Below are 20,398 nucleotides of genomic sequence, written 5' to 3' on the forward strand. Positions count from 1 at the left end.
GCCATACTAAACCGAAGGCCCGACAGCGTCGGCCGCTCTACAATATGCAGTGCAAATGAAGAAAGCAGCTCCAGCTTGTCGGCCAAGTCGCCAGCTCCTCTCTCCCCGTCATTGGCTATCCCCCCACGTAAAGCGGTCGCTTGATTGCCCTGCTTACCCCAGATGACCTAAGAGTATCTTGCCTGTCACGTCCCCTGTCTAGCTCCGTGACCGCTAGCAAGAACTTGTGCGTAAACGATGCTTCCGAGCCTTTTAGCACTGCAAGTAGGAATCGGTGGAAGCCAAACCCGGGAGGATTGAGGAGAACAAGTCTGTCCGCGGGAGGGGTTGGAAAAGCCAGGTCTAGCGTACTGTAGGCCCGTTATTATGAAGAGTTCAAGCGTTGTGGTTGTTGTTCCTTCGTGTCTACCTACGGAGTGCATACATGGGTTTCGACGTCAACCTGCGGGGAAGCAGAGAGATACCGACATGTATGTACCACGTTGCGAGACATGATAGCCCGCATTTTTAGGTTACATGAGTTGACCGATGAACGATCTAGGATAGTGATAGGCGAGAAGGTGAGTTTGAGGGCTGATAAGGTCTCCGGTTACGGTTCGGTTTCCATGCGGTGCATCTGCGCCTATCTCCCCGGTAGTATAAGTGCGAGGTGATGGTGTAGATACTTACAAGTATATATGCCGTGTTCCCAGTTCTGACGATCTCATCGTCCCTCTCTGTGTCAGGTACATAATCTCTCCATCCTGCAAAAGTCTTCTACCTAGGACAAACACCATGGCTAAAAAGGCAGAGCCTTCGCCGCATGGTGATGTCGAAGCCCAAGACGTCATCTCCGTCACCGCTGCCCAAGTCACCACCTTGGACAACCTCGACCAAAAGGCAGAAAACGAGCAGCAGCACATTGGCACGCTTGATCGTCGTCTGAAAGCTCGGCATGTACAGTTCCTGGCCCTGTCCGGCGCCATAGGGACAGGCCTCTTCGTCGGCAGCGGACAGGTCCTTTCTCTCGCGGGCCCGCTGTCGGCCTTCATGTGCTACCTCATCACGGGCTTCAACCTCTACTGTGTAATCAACAGCCTGGGCGAGATGGCGGCATGGTTGCCCATCCCCGGCGCCGTGCCGGTTTTCGCGACGAGATTTGTCGATCCGGCCCTGGGATTCACGCTGGGGTGGAATTACTGGTATCAGTTCGCCATTGGAGTGCCGATCGAGGTGTCTGCCTGCTCTATCATTGTCGATTTCTGGGACAACGATGTGCCAAAAGCTGCACTCATCACAGTCTTCTTTGCGGCCATGGTCATTATCAACTGTCTCCCCGTGCGCATCTACGGCGAGGCAGAATTCGTGTTTGGCGCCATCAAGCTGACCACCATCGTCGGCTTGATCCTCCTCATGTTCATCATCACGGTTGGCGGGTCTCCGTCCGGGGATGCGATAGGATTCCGCTATTGGCATCACCCAGGGCCTATGAACGAGTACCTGGAACAGGGCGCGCTGGGACGCTTCCTCGCCTTCTTCAAGGTCTTCATCTCGGCGACTTTTGCCTACGGCGGCAGCGAAATCGTGGTCGTTGCGTCGGGTGAGACTGAAGACCCGCGACGGAACATCAAGCGGTCCGTCCGAAGGGTCTTCTGGCGTATTCTCATCTTCTACGTCCTTGCCATCTTCCTTGTCGGGCTCTGCGTTTCGTCAAAGGATCCCGCCATGCTCAACGCCATCAACAGCTCTGCTCCCGGTGCCGGCGCCAGTCCCTTTGTCATTGCCATTAAGAACGCGGGTATCAGAGTCCTTCCACACATCATCAACGCGGTCGTCCTTTCATCGGCTTGGTCTGCTGGAAACTCCTTCTTCTATGCCTCTACGCGAGTGCTCTATTCCGCTGCCTTGGACGGCAAAGCACCTGCGTTCCTCAAGTACGAGAGGTTTGGCGTGCCGTATGCGTGTGTGGCCTTGACCACCGCCTTGAGCTGCCTCGTCTACCTCAACGTCAACAACGAGTCCGCCGAGGTCTTCTTCTGGATCAGCAACCTCAGTGCCGTCAGTACGCTCATTGTTTGGGCCAGTGTTTCCTTCACGTACCTCCGCTTCTTCTACGCCCTCAAGTACAACGGCATCGAACGCGACACGCTGCCCTTCAAGTCACCATTTCAGCCGTTCTTGGGGTACTTTTCCGTCGTCTTCTGTCTTGTTGTTGCGTTCTTTAACGGGTTCGACTGCTTCTTCCCCGGGAGGTTCAGCGCAAAGTCGTTTATCCCGCCATACATTGACATTCCCATATTCTTGAGCTTGTTCTTCGGCTACAAGCTTGTGAAGAAGACCAAACTTGTGCCCCTCTCGGAGATGGACCTCTGGTCGGGGAAGGCTGAGATTGATCGGCTGGAGTCGACCTGGGTCAAGCCGGCGCCGCGCAACTTTTTGGAACGGATTTGGTTCTGGATTGCCTAAGTCGGAACCTATGGGGACGAACCTTTCCTGTTGTGTACCATGAATTGTAAATAAAATAGCAATATGAAGCATGGTAGCTCAACTCCTATGGACGGAATGTCTCATGGACTGCTCGAGGCGCTATTCTGGCTGAACAGGCTGGGAAGAAGATAGACTGACTCTCCCCATCCGGTGAACTCTCGAACTTTGCCTCCAGCTCACGGGCTCGGCACTCGATCATTGACATGAAAACCTTGGTTCTCCCTAGGGCTACCACATTACCCAAGAGAACGTGACCCGAATGTGTCCAGTCTATTGAAGATGACGCCTAAAGTGTTCCCAAAGATTACATATAGCCGGTAATACTCAAGAGCTCGGGTCAAAATGGATAGGTATACATATAGATATGTGACTTGATGCGGCTTAATTTGGTACCTTGGTCTGGATAAAGCTCCAACGATGGATGCGGCTTGTTTCCAAATCGAGAGCCCACCGCGTTGATGTCTGTGTCTTCGGGGGTGGATGGCCGTTGAAACTTGTTTCAAGAGCGTAAGAACGCAAATAGCACTCGGTCCTTTCTCGTCCTCTGGGTGCAGCGCCAGAAACTCCCGCACGACAGCAGAAGCGGTTCCTCTTTCGGCAGACTCGAAGAGGTTTTGGTCCCTTAATCAACTTGCCAAACGACGTCATGTGCTTAGATACGCGAGCAAAAACAAGGTCGGGGTCGTCCCAGTCAAAGTGCTCGCGAGTCCTCTCAAGCATGGCATTCTAGGCCTCCTGCGAGATCGGATCCAGCGAGCTATACAGTGGCTTGGCGTCTTTGAGGTCAGAGACGTCAGTCATGAGGCTGTCTTGGCGGACGCTGGTGCACTCGACAAAGAGAGGTTGCACGTCCATCCACTTGTCGCGCTTCTGCGGATCTTTCAACTGCTTCTAGGGCGTACAGTGAGACTCCGAGAGCCCGGCTATGGTTTTTGGCTTGGACGGGGCGATCGTGTATGAGGGCTGCGGGGAATCTTTCCGTGGCTCAGGCAAAGGATGTCTCATCAGTTGCGCTGTAGCGAGCTGAGCAACGTCCCCCTTTGCCGCGGACTCTTCAGGGGTTTGTTGCTCAACGTCGGAATGCACTTGCTGCGAGACTAGGGCTGGCGAGATGTTTTAAGGGCATTGGTTCCATTTACCTGCGTTAGATGGCTAGATATAAGAATTGACTATTGAGCACCTGAACATTATGCTAGCTATTTAGTATCCTAGTAAATTAATTATCTTTACCACTACTAATACCTAAGCTATAATAATATAAGTAATTTAACTCTCTGCTACTATCGCTACATTCTTCTAGTCTCAGGAAGAGCTTCTATTAATTGCTAGTGGATAGAATATATACAATCTTCTATAGTATCGTATCTTTTATATATAAACTTCGGGTATTAGAAAGTTAATCCGGGGTGCCGGATAGCCACTCCCTATATATACCCGGAGGATGGCGCGGTGCAGGTCTAGAGGCTATACATTCCTGCAACTGTTCGAGAGTCCCTTCCATGGCCTGGAGGTGTTGGATAATGATGTGGGTAGTTGTCAGCGACTACAGTGTACTTGATGTTCTCAAGCCATCTGGTCGGCGCAAACAGGAGAACTTGGGCGGGATGGATGAGAATTGTAGCAGCCGGATCAATGGCATCGTCCTCCGCATCGGCCGTTGAAAACATACCACGAGTGATTGGCAAGAAAATTGGAGTCTTCAGCTTCTTGATTGCATCGTCAATGAACCTTTTCAGCGCATTGTTTTATTGATACATGTCGATTAAGATCGACAGGGCCAATCAGAGCTTGTCCGGCGGACTCATAAAGCATTGCGTTAACTCGACCTCGACTGTCGATAAAAAAAGGTGTCCATGGAACTGGGTAAAGAAGCAACATCTACCGAGTGCTCTTTAAACAGGGACTGGGCAACTTCGACTCGAAACCTTGAATGCAATAGCTTGATGCCGACAGGGATAATATCGCAAATTTGGTCACGAGTCAGCATCATGCAGTCCGTTTGGCTCAGGGACACCTCTTTCAGGAGAAACTCACCGACCGTATCTATGAAGTTGGCAAGGGATTTCTCGGTGAGGCCATGATACAGGGCCAAGGGGGTGATATTCTGAGGCAGAGAATAAAGAGAAGAAGGGTTCGGCGAGTTTGGACCGGGTCGGAAGTCCTTTGATCACGCAAAGAGTGGAAGAACCTTGGTGCGATCAGTTGAGTTGTTTTCCAGATTCCGGTATGAGTATTACCCATGCGCAAGTTGGGTTACCTAGTAGTATATCTTCGAAGCCGCTGATAGAGACATCGGAGCCTGTTGAGAATGTCGACTGGCGAGTGTCCCATGTTGGTTCGGTGAGATCAACTTGCCGGCTCACCGTGACTTGATCAGGGCAAGCTTTACTTAGGTGTCTAGCATTCTAATAGATTAATATTTCTATTACTACTACTTGTATCTAACAGCTAGAGCTGTCTCTACCTTCTGCAGCTACTATCGCTATGTTCTTTCATTCTTGCTAATCCTTTATAGTGTGTAAGACAGATATCTTGGCGAGCTCAATGACGAGGGCGTTGTAGTTAATGACTCAGGGGCGTATGAGCGCATATACCAATGCAGGCTTGATGAAGGTTGCATTTGGGATTCAGCATCCTTATCAACATGAACCAGCACCTACCTAGACCTGAGTTCAATGCCGCGGTAGCCTCCGTTGGTGGGGGGAAATGGCAGCTTCTTGCCGGCCAGCAAGCTGTCAAGTGAATAGAGCAGCTTGGCTGCTACACCGAATTTAAGAGACTCACTCAAACAAACCAACCAAATGATCTACAGATGAAAAGGAATAGTCGAACAACATAGGTAGGAAGCACGGCAACATCATTCAAGTCAAGCTAAAGCTAAGCTCTATATACATCTCAAAGAATGTGCAGTTTCGGATCACCGTCACCCGTCAGGGATGCACAAGTTACCATTGCGTGCTCGCTTCTTTCACTTTTTTATCCCTTAGTTACATCGCTCAACCGGAAGGGTTGCCGTTGAAGGCAATGGCGTTGATGGTTCCAGAGGGAAGGCCCGAGAGCAGGTTGCGGTTAGCAAGAGACTGGATACGAGCGCAAAGAGCCTGGGGGTCGCTGAAGCCCTCGAGAGAAGCAAGATAGGCACCGAGGCCGACGATGTGGGGAGTCGCCATCGAGGTACCAGAGATGGTGTTGGTCTGGCGGTTGGGCCAGGTGGACAGGATATCCTGGCCAGGCGCAAAGATGTCGACGACGGAGCCGTAGTTGGAGAAGGAGGCTCGGGCATCAGAAGAGGTCGAGGCACCGACGGTGCAGACGGTGGGCTCAGAGGCAGGCGACGTGTTTCGGGCATCGACGCCGTCGTTGCCAGCGGCCACGGCCAGGAAGACGCCGGCCTGGATGAGGCGGGCGGCCGCCTGGTTGACCGAGGCCGTGTAGCCGCCTCCGAGCGACATGTTGGCGACGGAGCCGTTGGGGCAGTTGCGCGTCTGGGAGTCGCTGGCGACGTAGTCCATGCCGGCAATGACGGTGGAGAAGCTGCCGCTGCCGCTGTTGTCAAGCACTTTGACGCCGTAGATCTGCGTCTTCTTGGCGACGCCGTAGGTGCGGCTGCCGATGGTGCCCGAGACGTGCGTGCCGTGGCCGTTGCCGTCCGTGTTCTGGCCGCTAACAAAGCTTCGGAGCAAGGTGGCGCGGCCCTCGAAATCCTATATAAGGGGACGGCTCTGTTAGCTGCTGCTGATGGCTCTTTGGCCTTTTCACCTTTCCCGTCGGCCGGGACGACTCGACTTACGGGATGGGTTGCATCGACGCCAGTATCGATCACGTAACTGCAGGTTCCCGCACCGGCACTGTCGTCGTAGACATAGGTGGTGCTTCCGCGGGCCTTGTGGGAGATGCGGCCAAGGCCCCAAGGAGCGCCGGACTGGGAGACATAGGTGTTGATCTTCACGACGGCATCCTGCTCAATGTAGTCGACCTATACAAGAGTTCTTGTAAGTACACGCCCTTCTCTTCCCATGTCTTCCAAGTTCAAGACAGAAATCTTAGACTCACTTCGGGGTGGTTGCGAAGAGCCTCGAGAGTCTCCTTGTCCAGCTTGGCGGCGAAGCCGCGGAAGACATGCTGGTAGACGTGGTCGGCGCTGTCAACAAGGCCGCTGAGGGCCTCGTCCACGGCCTGGAGGGAGCTGCCGTCCTTGAACTTGACAATGTACTTGTCGGCAACGAGGCCGTGCTTGGTCGTGGGAACAAGCAGGGGAGCAGGCTCTGCGCGCTTCTCCGTGGCTGGGGCGGCCAGCACTAGGGGGAGGACGGACAGGAGGACGGACAACCGCATTTTGAAGGATTGAGGTTGGGTTCTTGTCTTGAGCTGAAGTGTTGTGAGGCTTGGTCTTCTTGCCTGGAAGCTTGCTGATCCAAGGATGAGGAGAACAGAACGGCGTCAAGGGAAGGCTTCTACCTATATTTATGCTTTTCCCTTCCACCAGTCCGATGATCTTGATGCTTGACAAGACACACTCTCGTCTTCCAGACAATCACCTCTTCATCAATTCAGCCTTGGAGCCATCGTCTTATCTCCATCACCTTCCTGGTATGGAAGCTCTGTACGAGTTCAAGCTGTGTTGTAACACTGGATAGTTGCTCCCACGAGACACCAATAGCCACCAGACTATGGTACTTTTGGGGAAGTCCACCGGGGCAACATGGCAATCGATTGGCGCCAAGCAGGATGGCGAGACCGCATTGCACAAAAGTACGCATGTGCAAGGGCCCGGATTGAGCTGAAAGCAGACCTTGCGCAGCAGCTGTGCCAATCTCGGCCGGTATTCTTTGCCAAAAGTTGCTATATTTTGTTTATTGGCAATGGGTAATCCAGGCAAGAGGACTAATAACTAGTTAGCTTGCTCTACTTTGGGGGGGCGGATGGAGTTGATGCTACCCCAGGATAGTCACGTTGACATATCACTATCGAGTCGAGCAGCTTAGTACAAGTCTCCCGCGTTCGACTGATCCAGTTCTATCACGTCAACATTGGAAGCACAAAAGGAGATCATGATATACCCGGGCCCGAGTCACGCTCTCAAACGTGATATCCGACCTCTCAATGCAACATCACTCTTCCGGAATAGACCAATGGCGGGGGCTCTTTCCAAGCTGTAATTACAACATGCTCTTAGAACAGCTCTCATGAGGCATAGAGCGTTTCAGTATACTGTCGATATAATTTCATGCAGAAAATACTGTGGGACAGCAGCTATCAAGGCACTGATGTGCCCATTCCCAGGCTATATTGCGTGTATCGTAAAGAATTGCAGGCCAAGGAACCAGACAGTAGCATGCAGGAACTGGTGGTTGTAGTGCTCTTCTTCCCCACACGATAGGTATTTTCTCAGTAGTCCTGGCAAGGATACAAGGAGGAAACATCTTTGTGGCCTTGGTTGACCATTGTCAAGCTCCGGGAGTGCCGTTAGGATCCCCAGGCTGGCCGCGAGAAACCGAACCAACCACATGGCCAGATCGTTCTCTCAACAACCTTCACCCAGCACACCAAGTCTTCGCCCACACAGAAGCTCTGCGGATAGAGCGGCCGCCTGTCGGGTTGGGACCATCGGACAGCTGATGTATGTCCGAGAGAGACCATTAGGCAGTGATGCCGAAACCCGCCTCTGTTGTGGTGGGTGACCACCATCTTTACATTACCGCCCATACATTCACATGCGGGACCTAGTCACAGTTCCAGCACCTCGAAGCATTTGTACTTTTGTGCAATCTGATAAATGATAAGAGATATACGACTAGTTACCTGCCTTGGTGTCACGCAAGAGTCGAAATGTAAATACTCCCACGCAAGTAATCTCTCATCAGGTCCTCAGGTTACTCTATTATCTTCAACGAAGCAAAACAACACAGTGCGGCATGTGAGGAGACTAAGCAAAGTCCCCCCAATCCAGCAAATAGTGGCATCAAAGTCTCCGAGAAAAGAACGTTGTACATTAAGCTTGAGGTTAGCCGGACGAGCCAGCAGGGGGTGGCAGATAAGGTGAGCTTCCTGATGGAGACCAAGGGCCGGTAGATCGTCCATGGGCGGCCTTCCTGATTCAAATGCACTCCGATAGCTGATTGACCAGGCACGCGCCATTTGCTCGGGGATTTATTCTTGGTCCAGAAGGAATCGGGATGCCGAGCCGGAAGGGCGAAGCCGAAAAGGTCGCCATTGCAGATACTACGAAGTAATACGGTTAGAGGGTAGCTATTTGCTGTACCTTGTTGCCATCAGGGTCATCTACACATGTCAACCGGAATGCTCGTCCATTTCTCAAGTTAAGCTACATGAGATACTTGCGATCTAGGAGTTGCATTCCTGCGGCAGATGAGCTACATTCGTGTGCAGCCATATCACGCATCATATTCCTGCCCAAGGGCGTCCATCGAGGTGCTTCGCGCTGCAGTCTGCCCACAGAACCAACCAAAAATGTGCTCTTAAGGGATCTTTTGCAATGCAAACCAGCATTATGAACAAGACGAGGGAACTTGATTGGTGGATGGTTCCTGTTGCAACCTCATGAATGCAATGCAACCGTGCGGTTCAAACTTGCTTCGGTTCCTTTTGCGAACCAGACCATGTACCTATTGGGGAAATTCCCGCTGATATGGCCGCTCTCATTCTTCATGCACCCCGTCTCTTCCCGTGGGGTTTTTAGGTTGATTTATTAACCTTGCCATTGATGCTTCTTTTAAAGCGTATTGCCGTAGATAACCTTATGTGCAAGGTGAACACGCGGGGACCCAGGAAAGGGTGTGTGAACCACGCAGCAACTCGATATCACATCGATGGTGTAGGAGAGCAAGGGAATGACAGACTGCAATCAAATGAAAAGGAGCAAACATCTATCCGTAGTCACATCACAAGATAGCCAGATGCAAGTGAATCGGCTTGCAACGCTCCGAGCCTCAGGGCCCATCAGTCACAGCATTGCGACAGTGCAAGATAAATGGCCAAGCTGCCAAGAGTCCTTGATTGTGACCCAGAAGATGTGTAATAGAGCAACAGTAAAATGGAAATTGCACGGCTCACTTCGAAGTCAATAGCTACTCAACCGGAAATACGTCACCAAAAAGGTAGACGAGTGATTCCATTCGCAGAGGTTCCATTCACAGCGGCTCCTAGTGCATGAAAGCCCATGAACTTTTGCCCAGACGATGTAACCAAAAGCCAATCCCCTCAATCCACCTGCATGACTGATACGCGAGCCTCTCTTCTGCCGTCTTCCAAGCTACTATAAGTCAATGTTTCCTCAGCGATGTGTGATGCTGCTGCTAAAAAGGGCAGGTCGAAATGGGAATGAAGCGAGGCCGAAGAGGATATCCCCGCCTATGCTATTGGCCTCTTTGGAAACAAGGACGCCTTGACAACACCATGGGCATCTTTTCACCACGGCAACACAGGCACATCAATATTTCACTTCTTGGTAATTGCCAGACGTGAAAAGCAGCGGTCTACAAGTGAATGGAGTCTCATGTGTATGCTCTTCAGTGCTCATAATGCAATCTGATGTCGCATCTTCGGCAAGGATGCGGGAGCCATGCGGTGCAATTTGGTTACTTGGCCAATGTTTCATTACATGCTTGAGACAGCATCACGACATTGGTTTGTTTGTTCAAGATAGCAGACACTTCCCATCGGGTAGCAATAATAGACACGTCTTGAAATTTGGTGGTATGACAGGAAAAGACAAGAGATGAGAATCTGTGACGAGATTATGCGCGCTTGCATTCGTTGTCATCTGCAGCATTCGAGATTTCAGCCCTCGCAAGGTATTGCTACCGGTTAGGCAGAATGTATCGCCGAGCAGATTGAGCCTCAAGTCGTCTTGTCTTAAGCAGATACACCAGATCGATGCGGCTAAACGCTCAAAGGGCCGGCCCCATGTGTAAGCTCCCGGGCTCTGACTCTTTTAGCGGGCAGACTAGAACAGCCAAGGGGTTTAACCTCTGGGGACGCGAGATTTCCGCATCCTGCAAGAACTTGGAGACTGCTTTTCCCACCTCTATCTCCGGCTTCCCGCTTCCCCGCAGAAGACTATTCTCTCGGTTGGACGTATTCGTCGGGCTGTTGTTGAAGTGCTCCGGCCTCTGGTCCTGGACTCTATCTCACACCGAATCGACCTTCTTCCCGTCTGACAAGCCAGTGAAGAAACACGCGGGAACCCGGATCACCGGACCCGGCAGATTGATTCGTCCGACATCGTTGACAGTCGATGCCACGAACATTGAACGCAGCAGGTAAGCACAAGTTCATCTAACGAGATGCTACATTCTTTGCCATTACCTCGTTGGCTGGCGTTTGAATGTATACATACTTCGTACAAGGATCCCGCTATGCGTTACTCGGATGCAGCCGTGTGTGTGAAGATGCCTCCCCTTACATCGACCCACCTGCCTCAACCCTGCCACTGCTACTCTTTCACTAACCCTTTCACTATCACAGCCTGGTACGCAACGATTCCACGCCCTTCCGCCCATACACAGGGATGAACTAAGCTTACCATATCGGCCGTTGGCTTTTACACAGCGATACGTGCAGACAGCGCAAGGTCAAATGTGAGTAGCACAGGGTCTAATGTTGTCTCGCCGAGCTCTCACAGCTACCCAACTCCTAAATACTCACACATTTACTCATTCTGGTTTTAACCGCCATTGTACTGACATGTGTTCCTCTTTTTGACAGGTGATGAGGCCAGTCCCATTTGTGGTCAATGCACAAGGTCTCGGAGATACTGCGCGCGTCCACAGAAGTCATCAAGATGGCTGGTATACCATCAGCCATCAGAGCCGGCAGCTGCTGTGAATGGTACGTTTTCAGCCATTGACAGAGTCCCTTTGCATCCCGATGTGATGATATCTCCCCGCATTTTCGTCTCTTCCCGGATCTCATATTTCTTTGCCTAAGCTGACCGAGCTTTCACTCACTTTTCCAGGCACCGCTGGGAGAACCAGATTCCCATCCCCTGAGAATCCCCGAGCTGCCCTCGAGCTTCCCGATGTAGCCTGGCATTTTCAGAACTATATCACCGAGCTGGCGAGATGGTACGACCTCGGCGACGCCCTGCGTCAGTTCGAGAAAAAGGTGCCCGCGCTGGCCCTAGACGAGCCGCTCCTCTTCAGCGCCGTCATTGCTGTGACGGCGGAGCATTTGTGCCAGACAACAGGGCCCAAGATCGCCAGGGAAACGGCCGCCTTCTACCACGGCCACTGCGTCCGTCGTCTGATCCAATTGGACGGGAAGAGCGAGTTGTTGACGAATGGCGTCGCGCTAGCTGCGGCGTGTCTGTTGCGGTCGTACGAGATCCTCGATGGTGAGCCCCTGGGGGATCTATCGAAACAGATGACACGAGTGTTTCCAGATATAAGCTAACATGAGACAGAGGACGTTGACCCCAACAGACATCTCAGGGGCGCATATTCACTGGCATCATGTGAAGCCTCCATCGCAGGGAGTCCCCCGGATAGCCTCCTCGCCGCCGGGTTCTGGAACTATCTGCGTGAGGACATTACGTTCAGCCTGTTCGAGGGCTGTCCGTTGAAGATGGACGTGACCGAGTCTGCTGCACCGAGTTTGGCCAATGGTCATGACCAGCAACTCCACTCCATCTCGCTGATACTTGGTCAAATCATCAACAAGGCCTTTGGCAACGGATTCTCAGCAACTGACTGGCAGCAGCTCGTCGGCATGGTAGAAGTCTGGCTTGATGAGCTCCCGCCGCACGTCAGGCCATTCTCCAGAGGCCGGTCTGTGACTCTGTCGACAGTAGGCGAATTGCCAAGCTTCTGGTTTCTTCAAGACTTCCACGGTAGGCACTCACAAACCCTCCCGACAATACTACCAACACCAACATTTGTTACACTAAGATCAGTGGTTGCTGATACTTGGGTTTGAAAAGCATCAGCTAGGCAGTACCTCCTCGTCTCGCTCTCTATACTCGCGGTCTTTGCACTACCAGACCAGCTCTCAGTGCTCCCAGCAGTGGATGCTAGCACCGGCATTACCCGCCACGCGACAAACAAAGAGGACCTTCTGGACGCCTACGCCCTCGAAATCTGCGGCGTCGCCTTCACCACAAATATTCCATGTGTGCTGGTCAACTCTTTCGGTCCTATTGCCTACTGTAAGTGACCATCCCCCCTTTCCCCTCGCCTTTCCTAACGACGCACACTCTCTCAGGTGGCAAGTTCATACGGTCCGAACAATCCAGACAAGAGGTCATCCGCCGCCTGGCCGCGTGCAAACGCCCCGTCGGCTGGCCGGTCGAGCGCCTCTTCTCCAGCCTCAAGCAGTCTTGGGCAGCAGCAGGCCATTCCGAGCCGAGATCATCACCTCTCTCTAAGGAAGCGGGGCCGAGCCCCGGGTCTGCTTAGCGACGTTGTCCCCCGCTTCGTGTCAACTCGCACTGGGCAAGATAACCCGAGCTCGGGTTTCCGTATACCATCACTGTCGTGTGTGGTGTCCCCATGGATCCCCATATGGGAGGCATTATAAAAAGCTGTAAAATGTCTGCTTCAATTACCGAGCGTCTTGACTTTGTTCATTGTCTTATTGGATCTTTCATCTCAGAGAAATTGTTCTCAGATAATACAAAACAACACAACCCCACGATGTGGGCAATCCGCCTCCGAGCTCCTCGGCTTATAAGTCGCGGCCTAGCAACCACTGCATCCGCACCAAAGCCGTCACCATCCCCCAGCCTTCACCGGCCGCCAGTCGTCCGCCCAACCTCCCATGAAGTGACCAGCGGCAGACTTGACGAGCGCAATCTCGAAAAGGCCGTGCGACACGTCCATCAGGATGGTCTCGTGGTGATTGAGAATGTCGTGCCACATAACGACATTGACCTCCTCAACGCCAAAATGGTGCAAGACGCCCGCGTGCTCCAGGGCATGGGCGAAAAAGGGCCGTTCAACTAGAATCAGGGCAACCTTCAGCAAGACGCGCCCCCCGTTGCCGAGTTCTTCTTCCCATCAATCTTCACCAGTAAAGAGGCCCTTTTTTGACATAAGACTGCAGACACTAATAATGCTTCGTATCATGTAGACACAATTGCTACCCAGGTCACGTCCGCCGTCCTCGGCCCTCGACCCAAATGGACATTCTGCTCCGCCAACTCGGCCATGCCTCCCCTCCCCGGCGCCTCTCCCCAGCGACAGCCAGTACACTCCGACGCCGACTTCGCCCACCCATCGCATCCCTTCGCCCTCGTCGTCAACGTGCCTCTGGTAACAATGACGCCCGACAACGGCTCGACCGAGCTCTGGCTGGGAACACACAACACCGACATCTCCTACCAAGAAGGCACCCACGGCGAACGAGCCAGCGGCCGCATCAAGGAGAAGCACCTCCGCGACCGCGAAGCCGTCCGTCCTCCCATCCAGCCCACTGTCAAGAAAGGATCCGTCGTGCTGCGCGACCTGAGGCTCTGGCACGCTGGGATGCCGAATCCCTCGGACCAGGTCCGCATCATGCTCGCCATGATTCACTTTGCGCCCTGGTACCGCAATCCCATGAGGCTGCAGTTTGGCGATGACTTGAAGCCCGTCTTGGAGGAGCTTGATCGAAGGGGGCAGCTGGGGCTGGATGTCCCGGTGGATTGGGTCAGCTCGGAGGAGGCTATGAGGACATATTTGAACCGTGGCTTCGGTAACAGTTATGACTTCAACCAGACGCCTTGAGGAAGTTAATCCGGCGCCGTAACATCAATGTAATCAGCCTGTGTACAATATCGAGTCTTCCTAGTATGGATGACTCCTGTAAAGGTAGCAAAGTCATACCCGTTCAGGCGAGCGAACCCCAACCTCACTGCATCGTTTCCAAGTAGCTTCAAATAGCCTTATAGTAGACGCTGCTGGCTCAGTCGTCAGGGCTCTACTGACTCATTGAATGGTACTGGAGGTGTACTGCAGGCCTTGTAAATCAGAACATACCCAACGTTCTCCATGGTGAGCCAAACTACGCCTGCGGTACTGAGAACCAGTCAGCCATGGAAATGCAGAGTGCATTTCTCGATACTGGCATGCTTTAAAAGTCAGCAATGTTACTACTTCAAAGCCCTTATTGCTCCCCAGAGCAGAATTTCAGATATAATTCTCCCCCCTTCCAGACAGGCAACGCCAACTTATATTTAATATAGGCAGACTTCTCTTTAGGTTGTCCGTGTTGTCGTCAGCATCTCCTTCGCTCTCTGTCACTATGCGCGGCGGTGATGAAAGAAAAGAGCTAGATTCTGCTACGGCTAACCATCGACGTAGGGAAATATGGTCCCAACCTGGGTGACCGAGCACCTCGATCTGTGTCGATGATCGCTGTCGAGACAATTGCTCCAGCAAAGGGAAGACAGCCTCTGTGTCCAGAGGCAGCAGGCGACGGGGGAGTCAGTCCTCGACAATAGGGGTAACGTCAAACATCTGGACGCCCCAGGTGACAAGGTCATCGATCGGCGCGATGGCCCGAGCAACTCGATCGAGGGTCGGCAACCGGTCGGTCACGACAGGCTGTCCGTGTCATCGCCAGCATCTCCTTCGCTATCCATTGATCTTTGATCGGCTTCCACTTCTCGCAAACAAATCCTTGTAACTGATTGTGTAGCCTGGCTGTCAAAGACTTTCATTATACACGTCCGAGAAGTCTGGCTCCTCTTCTTGGTTGTCTGGCATCTCGAGGGGACTGGCCGACAGGTCCATATCCTGGCTGTCTGGGATTACTAGGATCATGCCTCCCGTGATGTCTGATGCCTGGTTCTGACTGCCTAGTAACTATGTCGGGGGCATGGCAGTCGCCATAATGATTGCAGGATTCCGGCGACGTCGAGGAGGCGGGGTAAACTCTCTCGGAGGCAGGCTTGCGTTACATCTCTTCATGCTATGTTGGCAGAGGTACTAGACATGAGCAAGAAACAAAATATTGGCTTACTAATTGGTATAGAGACCCTAGATAGTTGTTCATAAGTATTCGCCAGTCGTGTCTAGGTCTGGCATTTAGCTCTAATAACTCGGCAAACATTCCCCCTTCCAAGTCCTAGTCGACATACACGTTCGGCAGGTGGGCATAGAGATTGCTATATACAGCCTCTCACAGTACTCCGCTCTTAACAGCGCTTTGTTCTCCTATCGGTACTTATAGGGAGTTGGCTCTCTCTTAGTCGCAGGGGGCAGGGGAGCTAGTAATAGTAATAGCAATAGTAACAGCAGTTATAGTTCGTCTAGTAAATCTAGCTAACTGTTTTAGCAGTAACTTCCTTATCTAGCTCTAAATCTAGATATATATCTTTATTTATAAGTATTTTCTATATTGTCTATATCTTCTATATCCTCTATATTTACTATATGCTCTATATCTTCTAAATCCTCTATATCTTCTTTAATATCTAGCTGTGATTCTAGAAATAGAGCCAGTTTCTGCTTATATAGCTTGGCCACTTGGCAGACGCCTTGGTTTTGAGTAAGGTAGAATGCGATCGATCGCAGTGGCCCAGGATACTTGGCGACAAGGAGGAGACACATTGGGTCTCAACAGTGGAGAGTCGGATCCCTAAAGTTCAGGCATGTCATGGCCGTCTTGTGAAGGAGCAGGGCCGGTTGAACAGCGAATAGAGCTTGTAAATGTTTCCGTAAGGTGAAGAAACATTTAGAGTGTATGGAATATCCAAATTTGAACCTTTTGACCTTGAGAAAAAGTAAAAATCGCATCTGGTAGTTTGTTAATTTAAGGGGTCTTGGCGTACCCAGGGTATAATTTTGTTAAAGTCTTGCCTGCCGCCAATAGATTTAGAGGGAATGTATGTCTATATTAATAAAAAGTGCCTGACCATTAGTGTGAAATTCTGCTGCCACGTCGCCATCTTGGGGGATGGCTGTGATATTTCTAGTCTCTGAAGCCACTGGTATGTTTGTGTGGGGTGACAGGTCTTGAGCTGCCTCACTCTCTTGCAGCTGCTAAACGTAAATCGATTATAAAATCCCTCGCATGGGGGATCGCCTAAATACACAACGCCTTTCAGCGCTTGAACCTAATTGAGGGCGTATCTCCAGCAACGTAGGGCAATCCCAAGGTTGTTTTGCTAAACAGCCTGGACAATCGATAAATGAGTCGGAGGTCTATGGAGAGATATGGAAAGTCAGGCATCCCGGGTGTCGTCATGCCATTCATACCGGACACCAAGACTTTCCAATCGTAACTTGCATGAAGTCCTCAAAAGGTCCAACCGCTGGACATCTAATCCAGGGATTTGGATGAGCTCTCCATTATCCATACCTGACCTCAAACACCAAGAATTCCTTACAGGAATCCCATTTGACTCGAAATCTGGTCCTGGGATGGAGAAACTGGACTGCACCAGATTACCAAAAGGGTCCAAAACTCTCAATGGGCCTCGGAAAAAAAGGTTGATCCCCGTTGATGCCTGCCAGAGATTTCCAGAATCTCAAAGGAGTCCGGTATTGCGTGAAGGTTTGTGCACTTTGGGGAAATTGTTGCATCCGGATACGATCGATAGCGCGGCCCCCCCAAAGCAGGCAATCGGGGCTTCGAGGTTCAGGCCCCTGAGCTTCATAGCAGGTTCCCATCCATCTCGGCCGAAGACCTTCAAAAGTACGACGCAAAAGCCAAATGCGTTGGACGAAAATCTGGACTGGGTCCCCGTCACGGCCATAAGGGCGTATGAATGAATTCAGGAGAAGTATTGTCGTTTGTTCAGCCATGCTCAGCACATGAGGCGGGATGTCGTGATCCCAAGAGCAAACAGGAATCATATGGCGATGTTCTAGTGCAAACTTTCGAGCGGTCGCGTAATGCGTTATCTGTGATGTGAGTGTGTCGAAATTGTGATCGCGAGACCGGGTTCACACGTTGGTGGCAGAGCTAACATAAACAGCACTTGCGGAATCGCTCGATTCATTGTGATAGACCCGATTGTAGATTACGGGACCTGTCCGCCCCTTGTCTTTTGTAAGATGCGGGATGCTGAGGATGTTATTGACCGAGAAGTTGCCGTTCTGAAGCACTCGGCGTGCGGCTGGGATAAAGCCGTGGATGATGGTGTTCATGTTCCGTTGGAAACCTGAGCCGAAGTATTGATCCAGGATATCTGCGCGTATGCCAAGCTCTTTAAGAGATGAGAGTACCATCTAAAGGAAGCAATTGGGGCGTTAGCGTTCAGTCCCGTGCGATTCAGCGCGGATCTCGAATCGCATCCCTACCGAAGATCTTGAGACATTGCTAGAGCCGTCTCTTCACTGACAACCCGAAGCACTATTGGAATAGTGGAGGCCGCGGCGGCAGTGGTGGTGCTGGATCTCGTCATCGTGGTCGAGGTCGTGGCCGCGGTCGTCGTTGTAGAGGTGTGTCGATGCAGGGTCTGGATCCCAGCGTTTGCTTGACCGCGGTCGCGGCGGCTTGTGACCCTGGCGACCCCTTCACGAGACGGCCCTTGTCGCATATGACCCGGCTGACGTCTTCGCTTGTTGGATTTGACGTTGCTGAATAACTAAGTGTTGCCGTATCGAGGCCAATGCGGTCCTGCAACGCCGTCAGTGGCGGCTCCCTCTCCAAACCCTTCTCCGAAAACTGAAGGTCCATCTGCTTTCGCCATTGTGACCAACCTGACTGCGTCGAAATGCACCGCCGCCATAACCGCAATCATTCATTCACCGTGCTGTCGCCGCTAGCTGCTGGGTTGTGGCCGGGGCCATCGCCTTTCAAGAACGTACAACGAGTGTATTGAAAGATCCAAGTTTCGATAGAGTGAGAAGCTGGTAATTTGCCTAGATTGCATTCGTGGCTCGTAGGGCAGGACATCAGTCGTTTCTCCAGTACACGCGTGGTCGTTCCTTACTGCAACGATTTGCGGCTTTCGAACGATTAGGTAATCTGTTTAACCCGACTTTGATCGTGAACCCGCTGAGCACCATATACCAGACACATTCTGAAGTGAAGGCGAATTTCCCCGGCCTGAACGTGTTGTTGTATTACTCCACGAAGAGCCAATCGTGTAGGTTCCATTCTGCCAGAATTCTTGAAAAAAAGAGAATTTCTCAGTGCGCTGCAGAGGTTGTCGAATACAGACCCTCAGGTAGGGAGTCCACCCCACGCCCTGCTGTCCACAGTTTGTCTTCCTGACAACGTACCACACACTTCCCTCCCGTGGGGTTTCACGTTCTAAACGCCGGTTTATCTTCCTTGATCGAAAGCAAAAAGGTCTCGTTGCCGAACGTGCCAAGATTAGTGGTAGCACTGTCGGTGATGCCGTAATGTCAGACGCCGCAAGCGCCTAAGACTCGGACTCAGAGAGCTCTGATTCAGACTCTGACTATATATTACACTGCTGCTCAAAGGCGGTCTTTCCAGGCCAGACATGGCGCAGAGGCTCTAAGGATCTGAAGGGTTTACACAGGTGACTGGGAATTTAAGGGCAAGAGATGACCATTCCTATAGGATAATAAAGGAGTAAGCAGAGGTATGAGTAAATAGCAGCTATAGCTGGCTATCTAGGGTGATAGAATATATAAGATAAAGGAGTAACTATAGGTATAAGTAAATAGCAGCTATAGCTAACTATCTAGAGTAATAGAATATATAAGAAAATAAAGATATTATTCCTAATAGAAATCCGCTTAAGTATAAACTTATGCGCCCTGAATCTCGGCGATAATAAGACATCCTCAGAGTGGATGAGGCCTATACGGCGCGACGAGCAGATGGGGTATACAATCACTGTTTCCGCCTTAACAACTGGAGCCACCTCGTTTAGGTGACAGGTACACCATTGATAGGAGGCCTACAGGATATCATTTCGTCTCTGGCGCCGTTCTGGTCTAGAGCGGGTATTAAGTCTGTCCCTGATAGATGTCGGCATCGGCTACACGCAAGGCCTGGTGAATGAGAACTATAACCCAGACCAGGACAACAAATAGCCCAATGGAGAGGAGACGAAAGGGATTTTCACTCAGAAGTTTCGCGAAAGATTCCCATCTAATGGATGGACCCAGATGAAGGAGTTCTACGAGCGCACCGGCGTCAAAGTTTGGCAGACCAACCCGTCTCTGGTGGAATGGACTGGACGGCAAGCCGAATGGTCCAGCTCGTTCGGGCAGGATGTTGTGTCAGTGGTGTTGAAGACGGTATGGTATCCCTGCACCGAACCCTACGATCACGTCATCTTGCCGGATGGCCAAGTGTCGTTTCCAGCGACAGAATTGCTGCCGATGACACTCGATTACTACTCTGTAACTTGGTTACCTCTGCTCGCTTTTGGCAAGGCTTGTTTGTGGCCATGAAGAATGAAACTTACTGGACCGAGAACGATGACTACATAGCCAGCGCTCTGTTGGAACTGTGGGCCAGGGAAGACCTGGAGCGCGTTGAGGGATGGCTCAAGTTGGGCGATGCTCGATTCTGCAGCACGATGGAACCGAAGCTCGACAAGACCATTCACACTGTCAAGAGGAAGAAGTCGAAGCAAGGGGAGATTAGGCAATTCAAGCGGAAGGTGGAAGAGCGACAGCAGAGTCAGTGGATTGACATTGCCCTTGAGGCTGCCGCGGACGACGAGGGGCTTGCAAAGGACGAGGATGAAGACAGTAGTGCCGAGGAATCTCATGATGGTGATGGAAGATGACGGGGAGCAGAGAGCCGAGTGCTATGCTTCTAAAGGATAGGAATGTCTACGACTAGCCAACTTACAGCTCTGGTTTCGTTCTGAAGAAATTCGCCAGATGGAGGAGAAATCTTTCTCTTTGGGACGGATTGATCTTACGGGCTTAATGCTGTATAGGCGCGCTCTTAGAACTGAGAAGCTTGGGGCTAGAGACCTTTTACGATTCGCTTGCTACTTGCTATACATAGTGTTCAATACGACAAGTTGTCTTCTTTCAGTACCTTGAGCGAT

General features: G+C 51.6%; 6 protein-coding genes across 6 annotated transcripts; 4 read left to right on the forward strand and 2 right to left on the reverse strand.

Annotated features, from left to right (window-relative positions):
• Window positions 1-774: 774 nt before the first annotated feature.
• CCMA1212_007425 (putative proline-specific permease put4) lies at window positions 775-2,445 on the forward strand (the record flags this gene model as incomplete). Its single annotated transcript, XM_073704594.1, has 1 exon — window positions 775-2,445. The coding sequence occupies one exon, from the start codon at window positions 775-777 to the stop codon at window positions 2,443-2,445; it is 1,671 nt and encodes a 556-aa protein (XP_073556962.1).
• Window positions 2,446-5,462: 3,017 nt separating this feature from the next.
• On the reverse strand, window positions 5,463-6,801 carry CCMA1212_007426 (Cuticle-degrading protease; the record flags this gene model as incomplete). Its single annotated transcript, XM_073704595.1, has 3 exons — window positions 5,463-6,170; window positions 6,257-6,442; window positions 6,520-6,801. 3 exons carry the CDS (start codon window positions 6,799-6,801, stop codon window positions 5,463-5,465), a joined length of 1,176 nt encoding a protein of 391 aa, XP_073556961.1.
• A 4,394-nt stretch (window positions 6,802-11,195) lies between these two features.
• On the forward strand, window positions 11,196-12,881 carry CCMA1212_007427 (uncharacterized protein; the record flags this gene model as incomplete). The annotated part of the gene is made up of 5 exons (XM_073704596.1): window positions 11,196-11,316; window positions 11,444-11,821; window positions 11,891-12,316; window positions 12,413-12,631; window positions 12,688-12,881. Coding segments are annotated over 5 exons (1,338 nt in total), but the record flags the coding sequence as incomplete, so codon positions are not given.
• Window positions 12,882-13,118: 237 nt separating this feature from the next.
• CCMA1212_007428 (Kanamycin B dioxygenase) lies at window positions 13,119-14,189 on the forward strand (the record flags this gene model as incomplete). Its single annotated transcript, XM_073704597.1, has 2 exons — window positions 13,119-13,373; window positions 13,572-14,189. The coding sequence occupies 2 exons, from the start codon at window positions 13,119-13,121 to the stop codon at window positions 14,187-14,189; spliced, it is 873 nt and encodes a 290-aa protein (XP_073556994.1).
• Window positions 14,190-16,022: 1,833 nt separating this feature from the next.
• On the reverse strand, window positions 16,023-17,617 carry CCMA1212_007429 (uncharacterized protein; the record flags this gene model as incomplete). The annotated part of the gene is made up of 7 exons (XM_073704598.1): window positions 17,361-17,617; window positions 16,858-17,312; window positions 16,768-16,824; window positions 16,665-16,728; window positions 16,322-16,522; window positions 16,238-16,297; window positions 16,023-16,202 (listed from the first exon to the last, which is right to left on the reverse strand). The coding sequence occupies exons 1-7, from the start codon at window positions 17,556-17,558 to the stop codon at window positions 16,023-16,025; spliced, it is 1,215 nt and encodes a 404-aa protein (XP_073556993.1). The 5' UTR covers window positions 17,559-17,617.
• Window positions 17,618-19,489: 1,872 nt separating this feature from the next.
• Window positions 19,490-20,128, forward strand: CCMA1212_007430 (uncharacterized protein; the record flags this gene model as incomplete). The annotated part of the gene is made up of 1 exon (XM_073704599.1): window positions 19,490-20,128. The coding sequence occupies one exon, from the start codon at window positions 19,490-19,492 to the stop codon at window positions 20,126-20,128; it is 639 nt and encodes a 212-aa protein (XP_073557220.1).
• Window positions 20,129-20,398: the final 270 nt, after the last annotated feature.

Source organism: Trichoderma ghanense, assembly GCF_004382785.1.
Source record: "Trichoderma ghanense strain CCMA-1212 chromosome Unknown scaffold_9, whole genome shotgun sequence".
Lineage (NCBI taxonomy): Eukaryota > Fungi > Ascomycota > Sordariomycetes > Hypocreales > Hypocreaceae > Trichoderma > Trichoderma ghanense.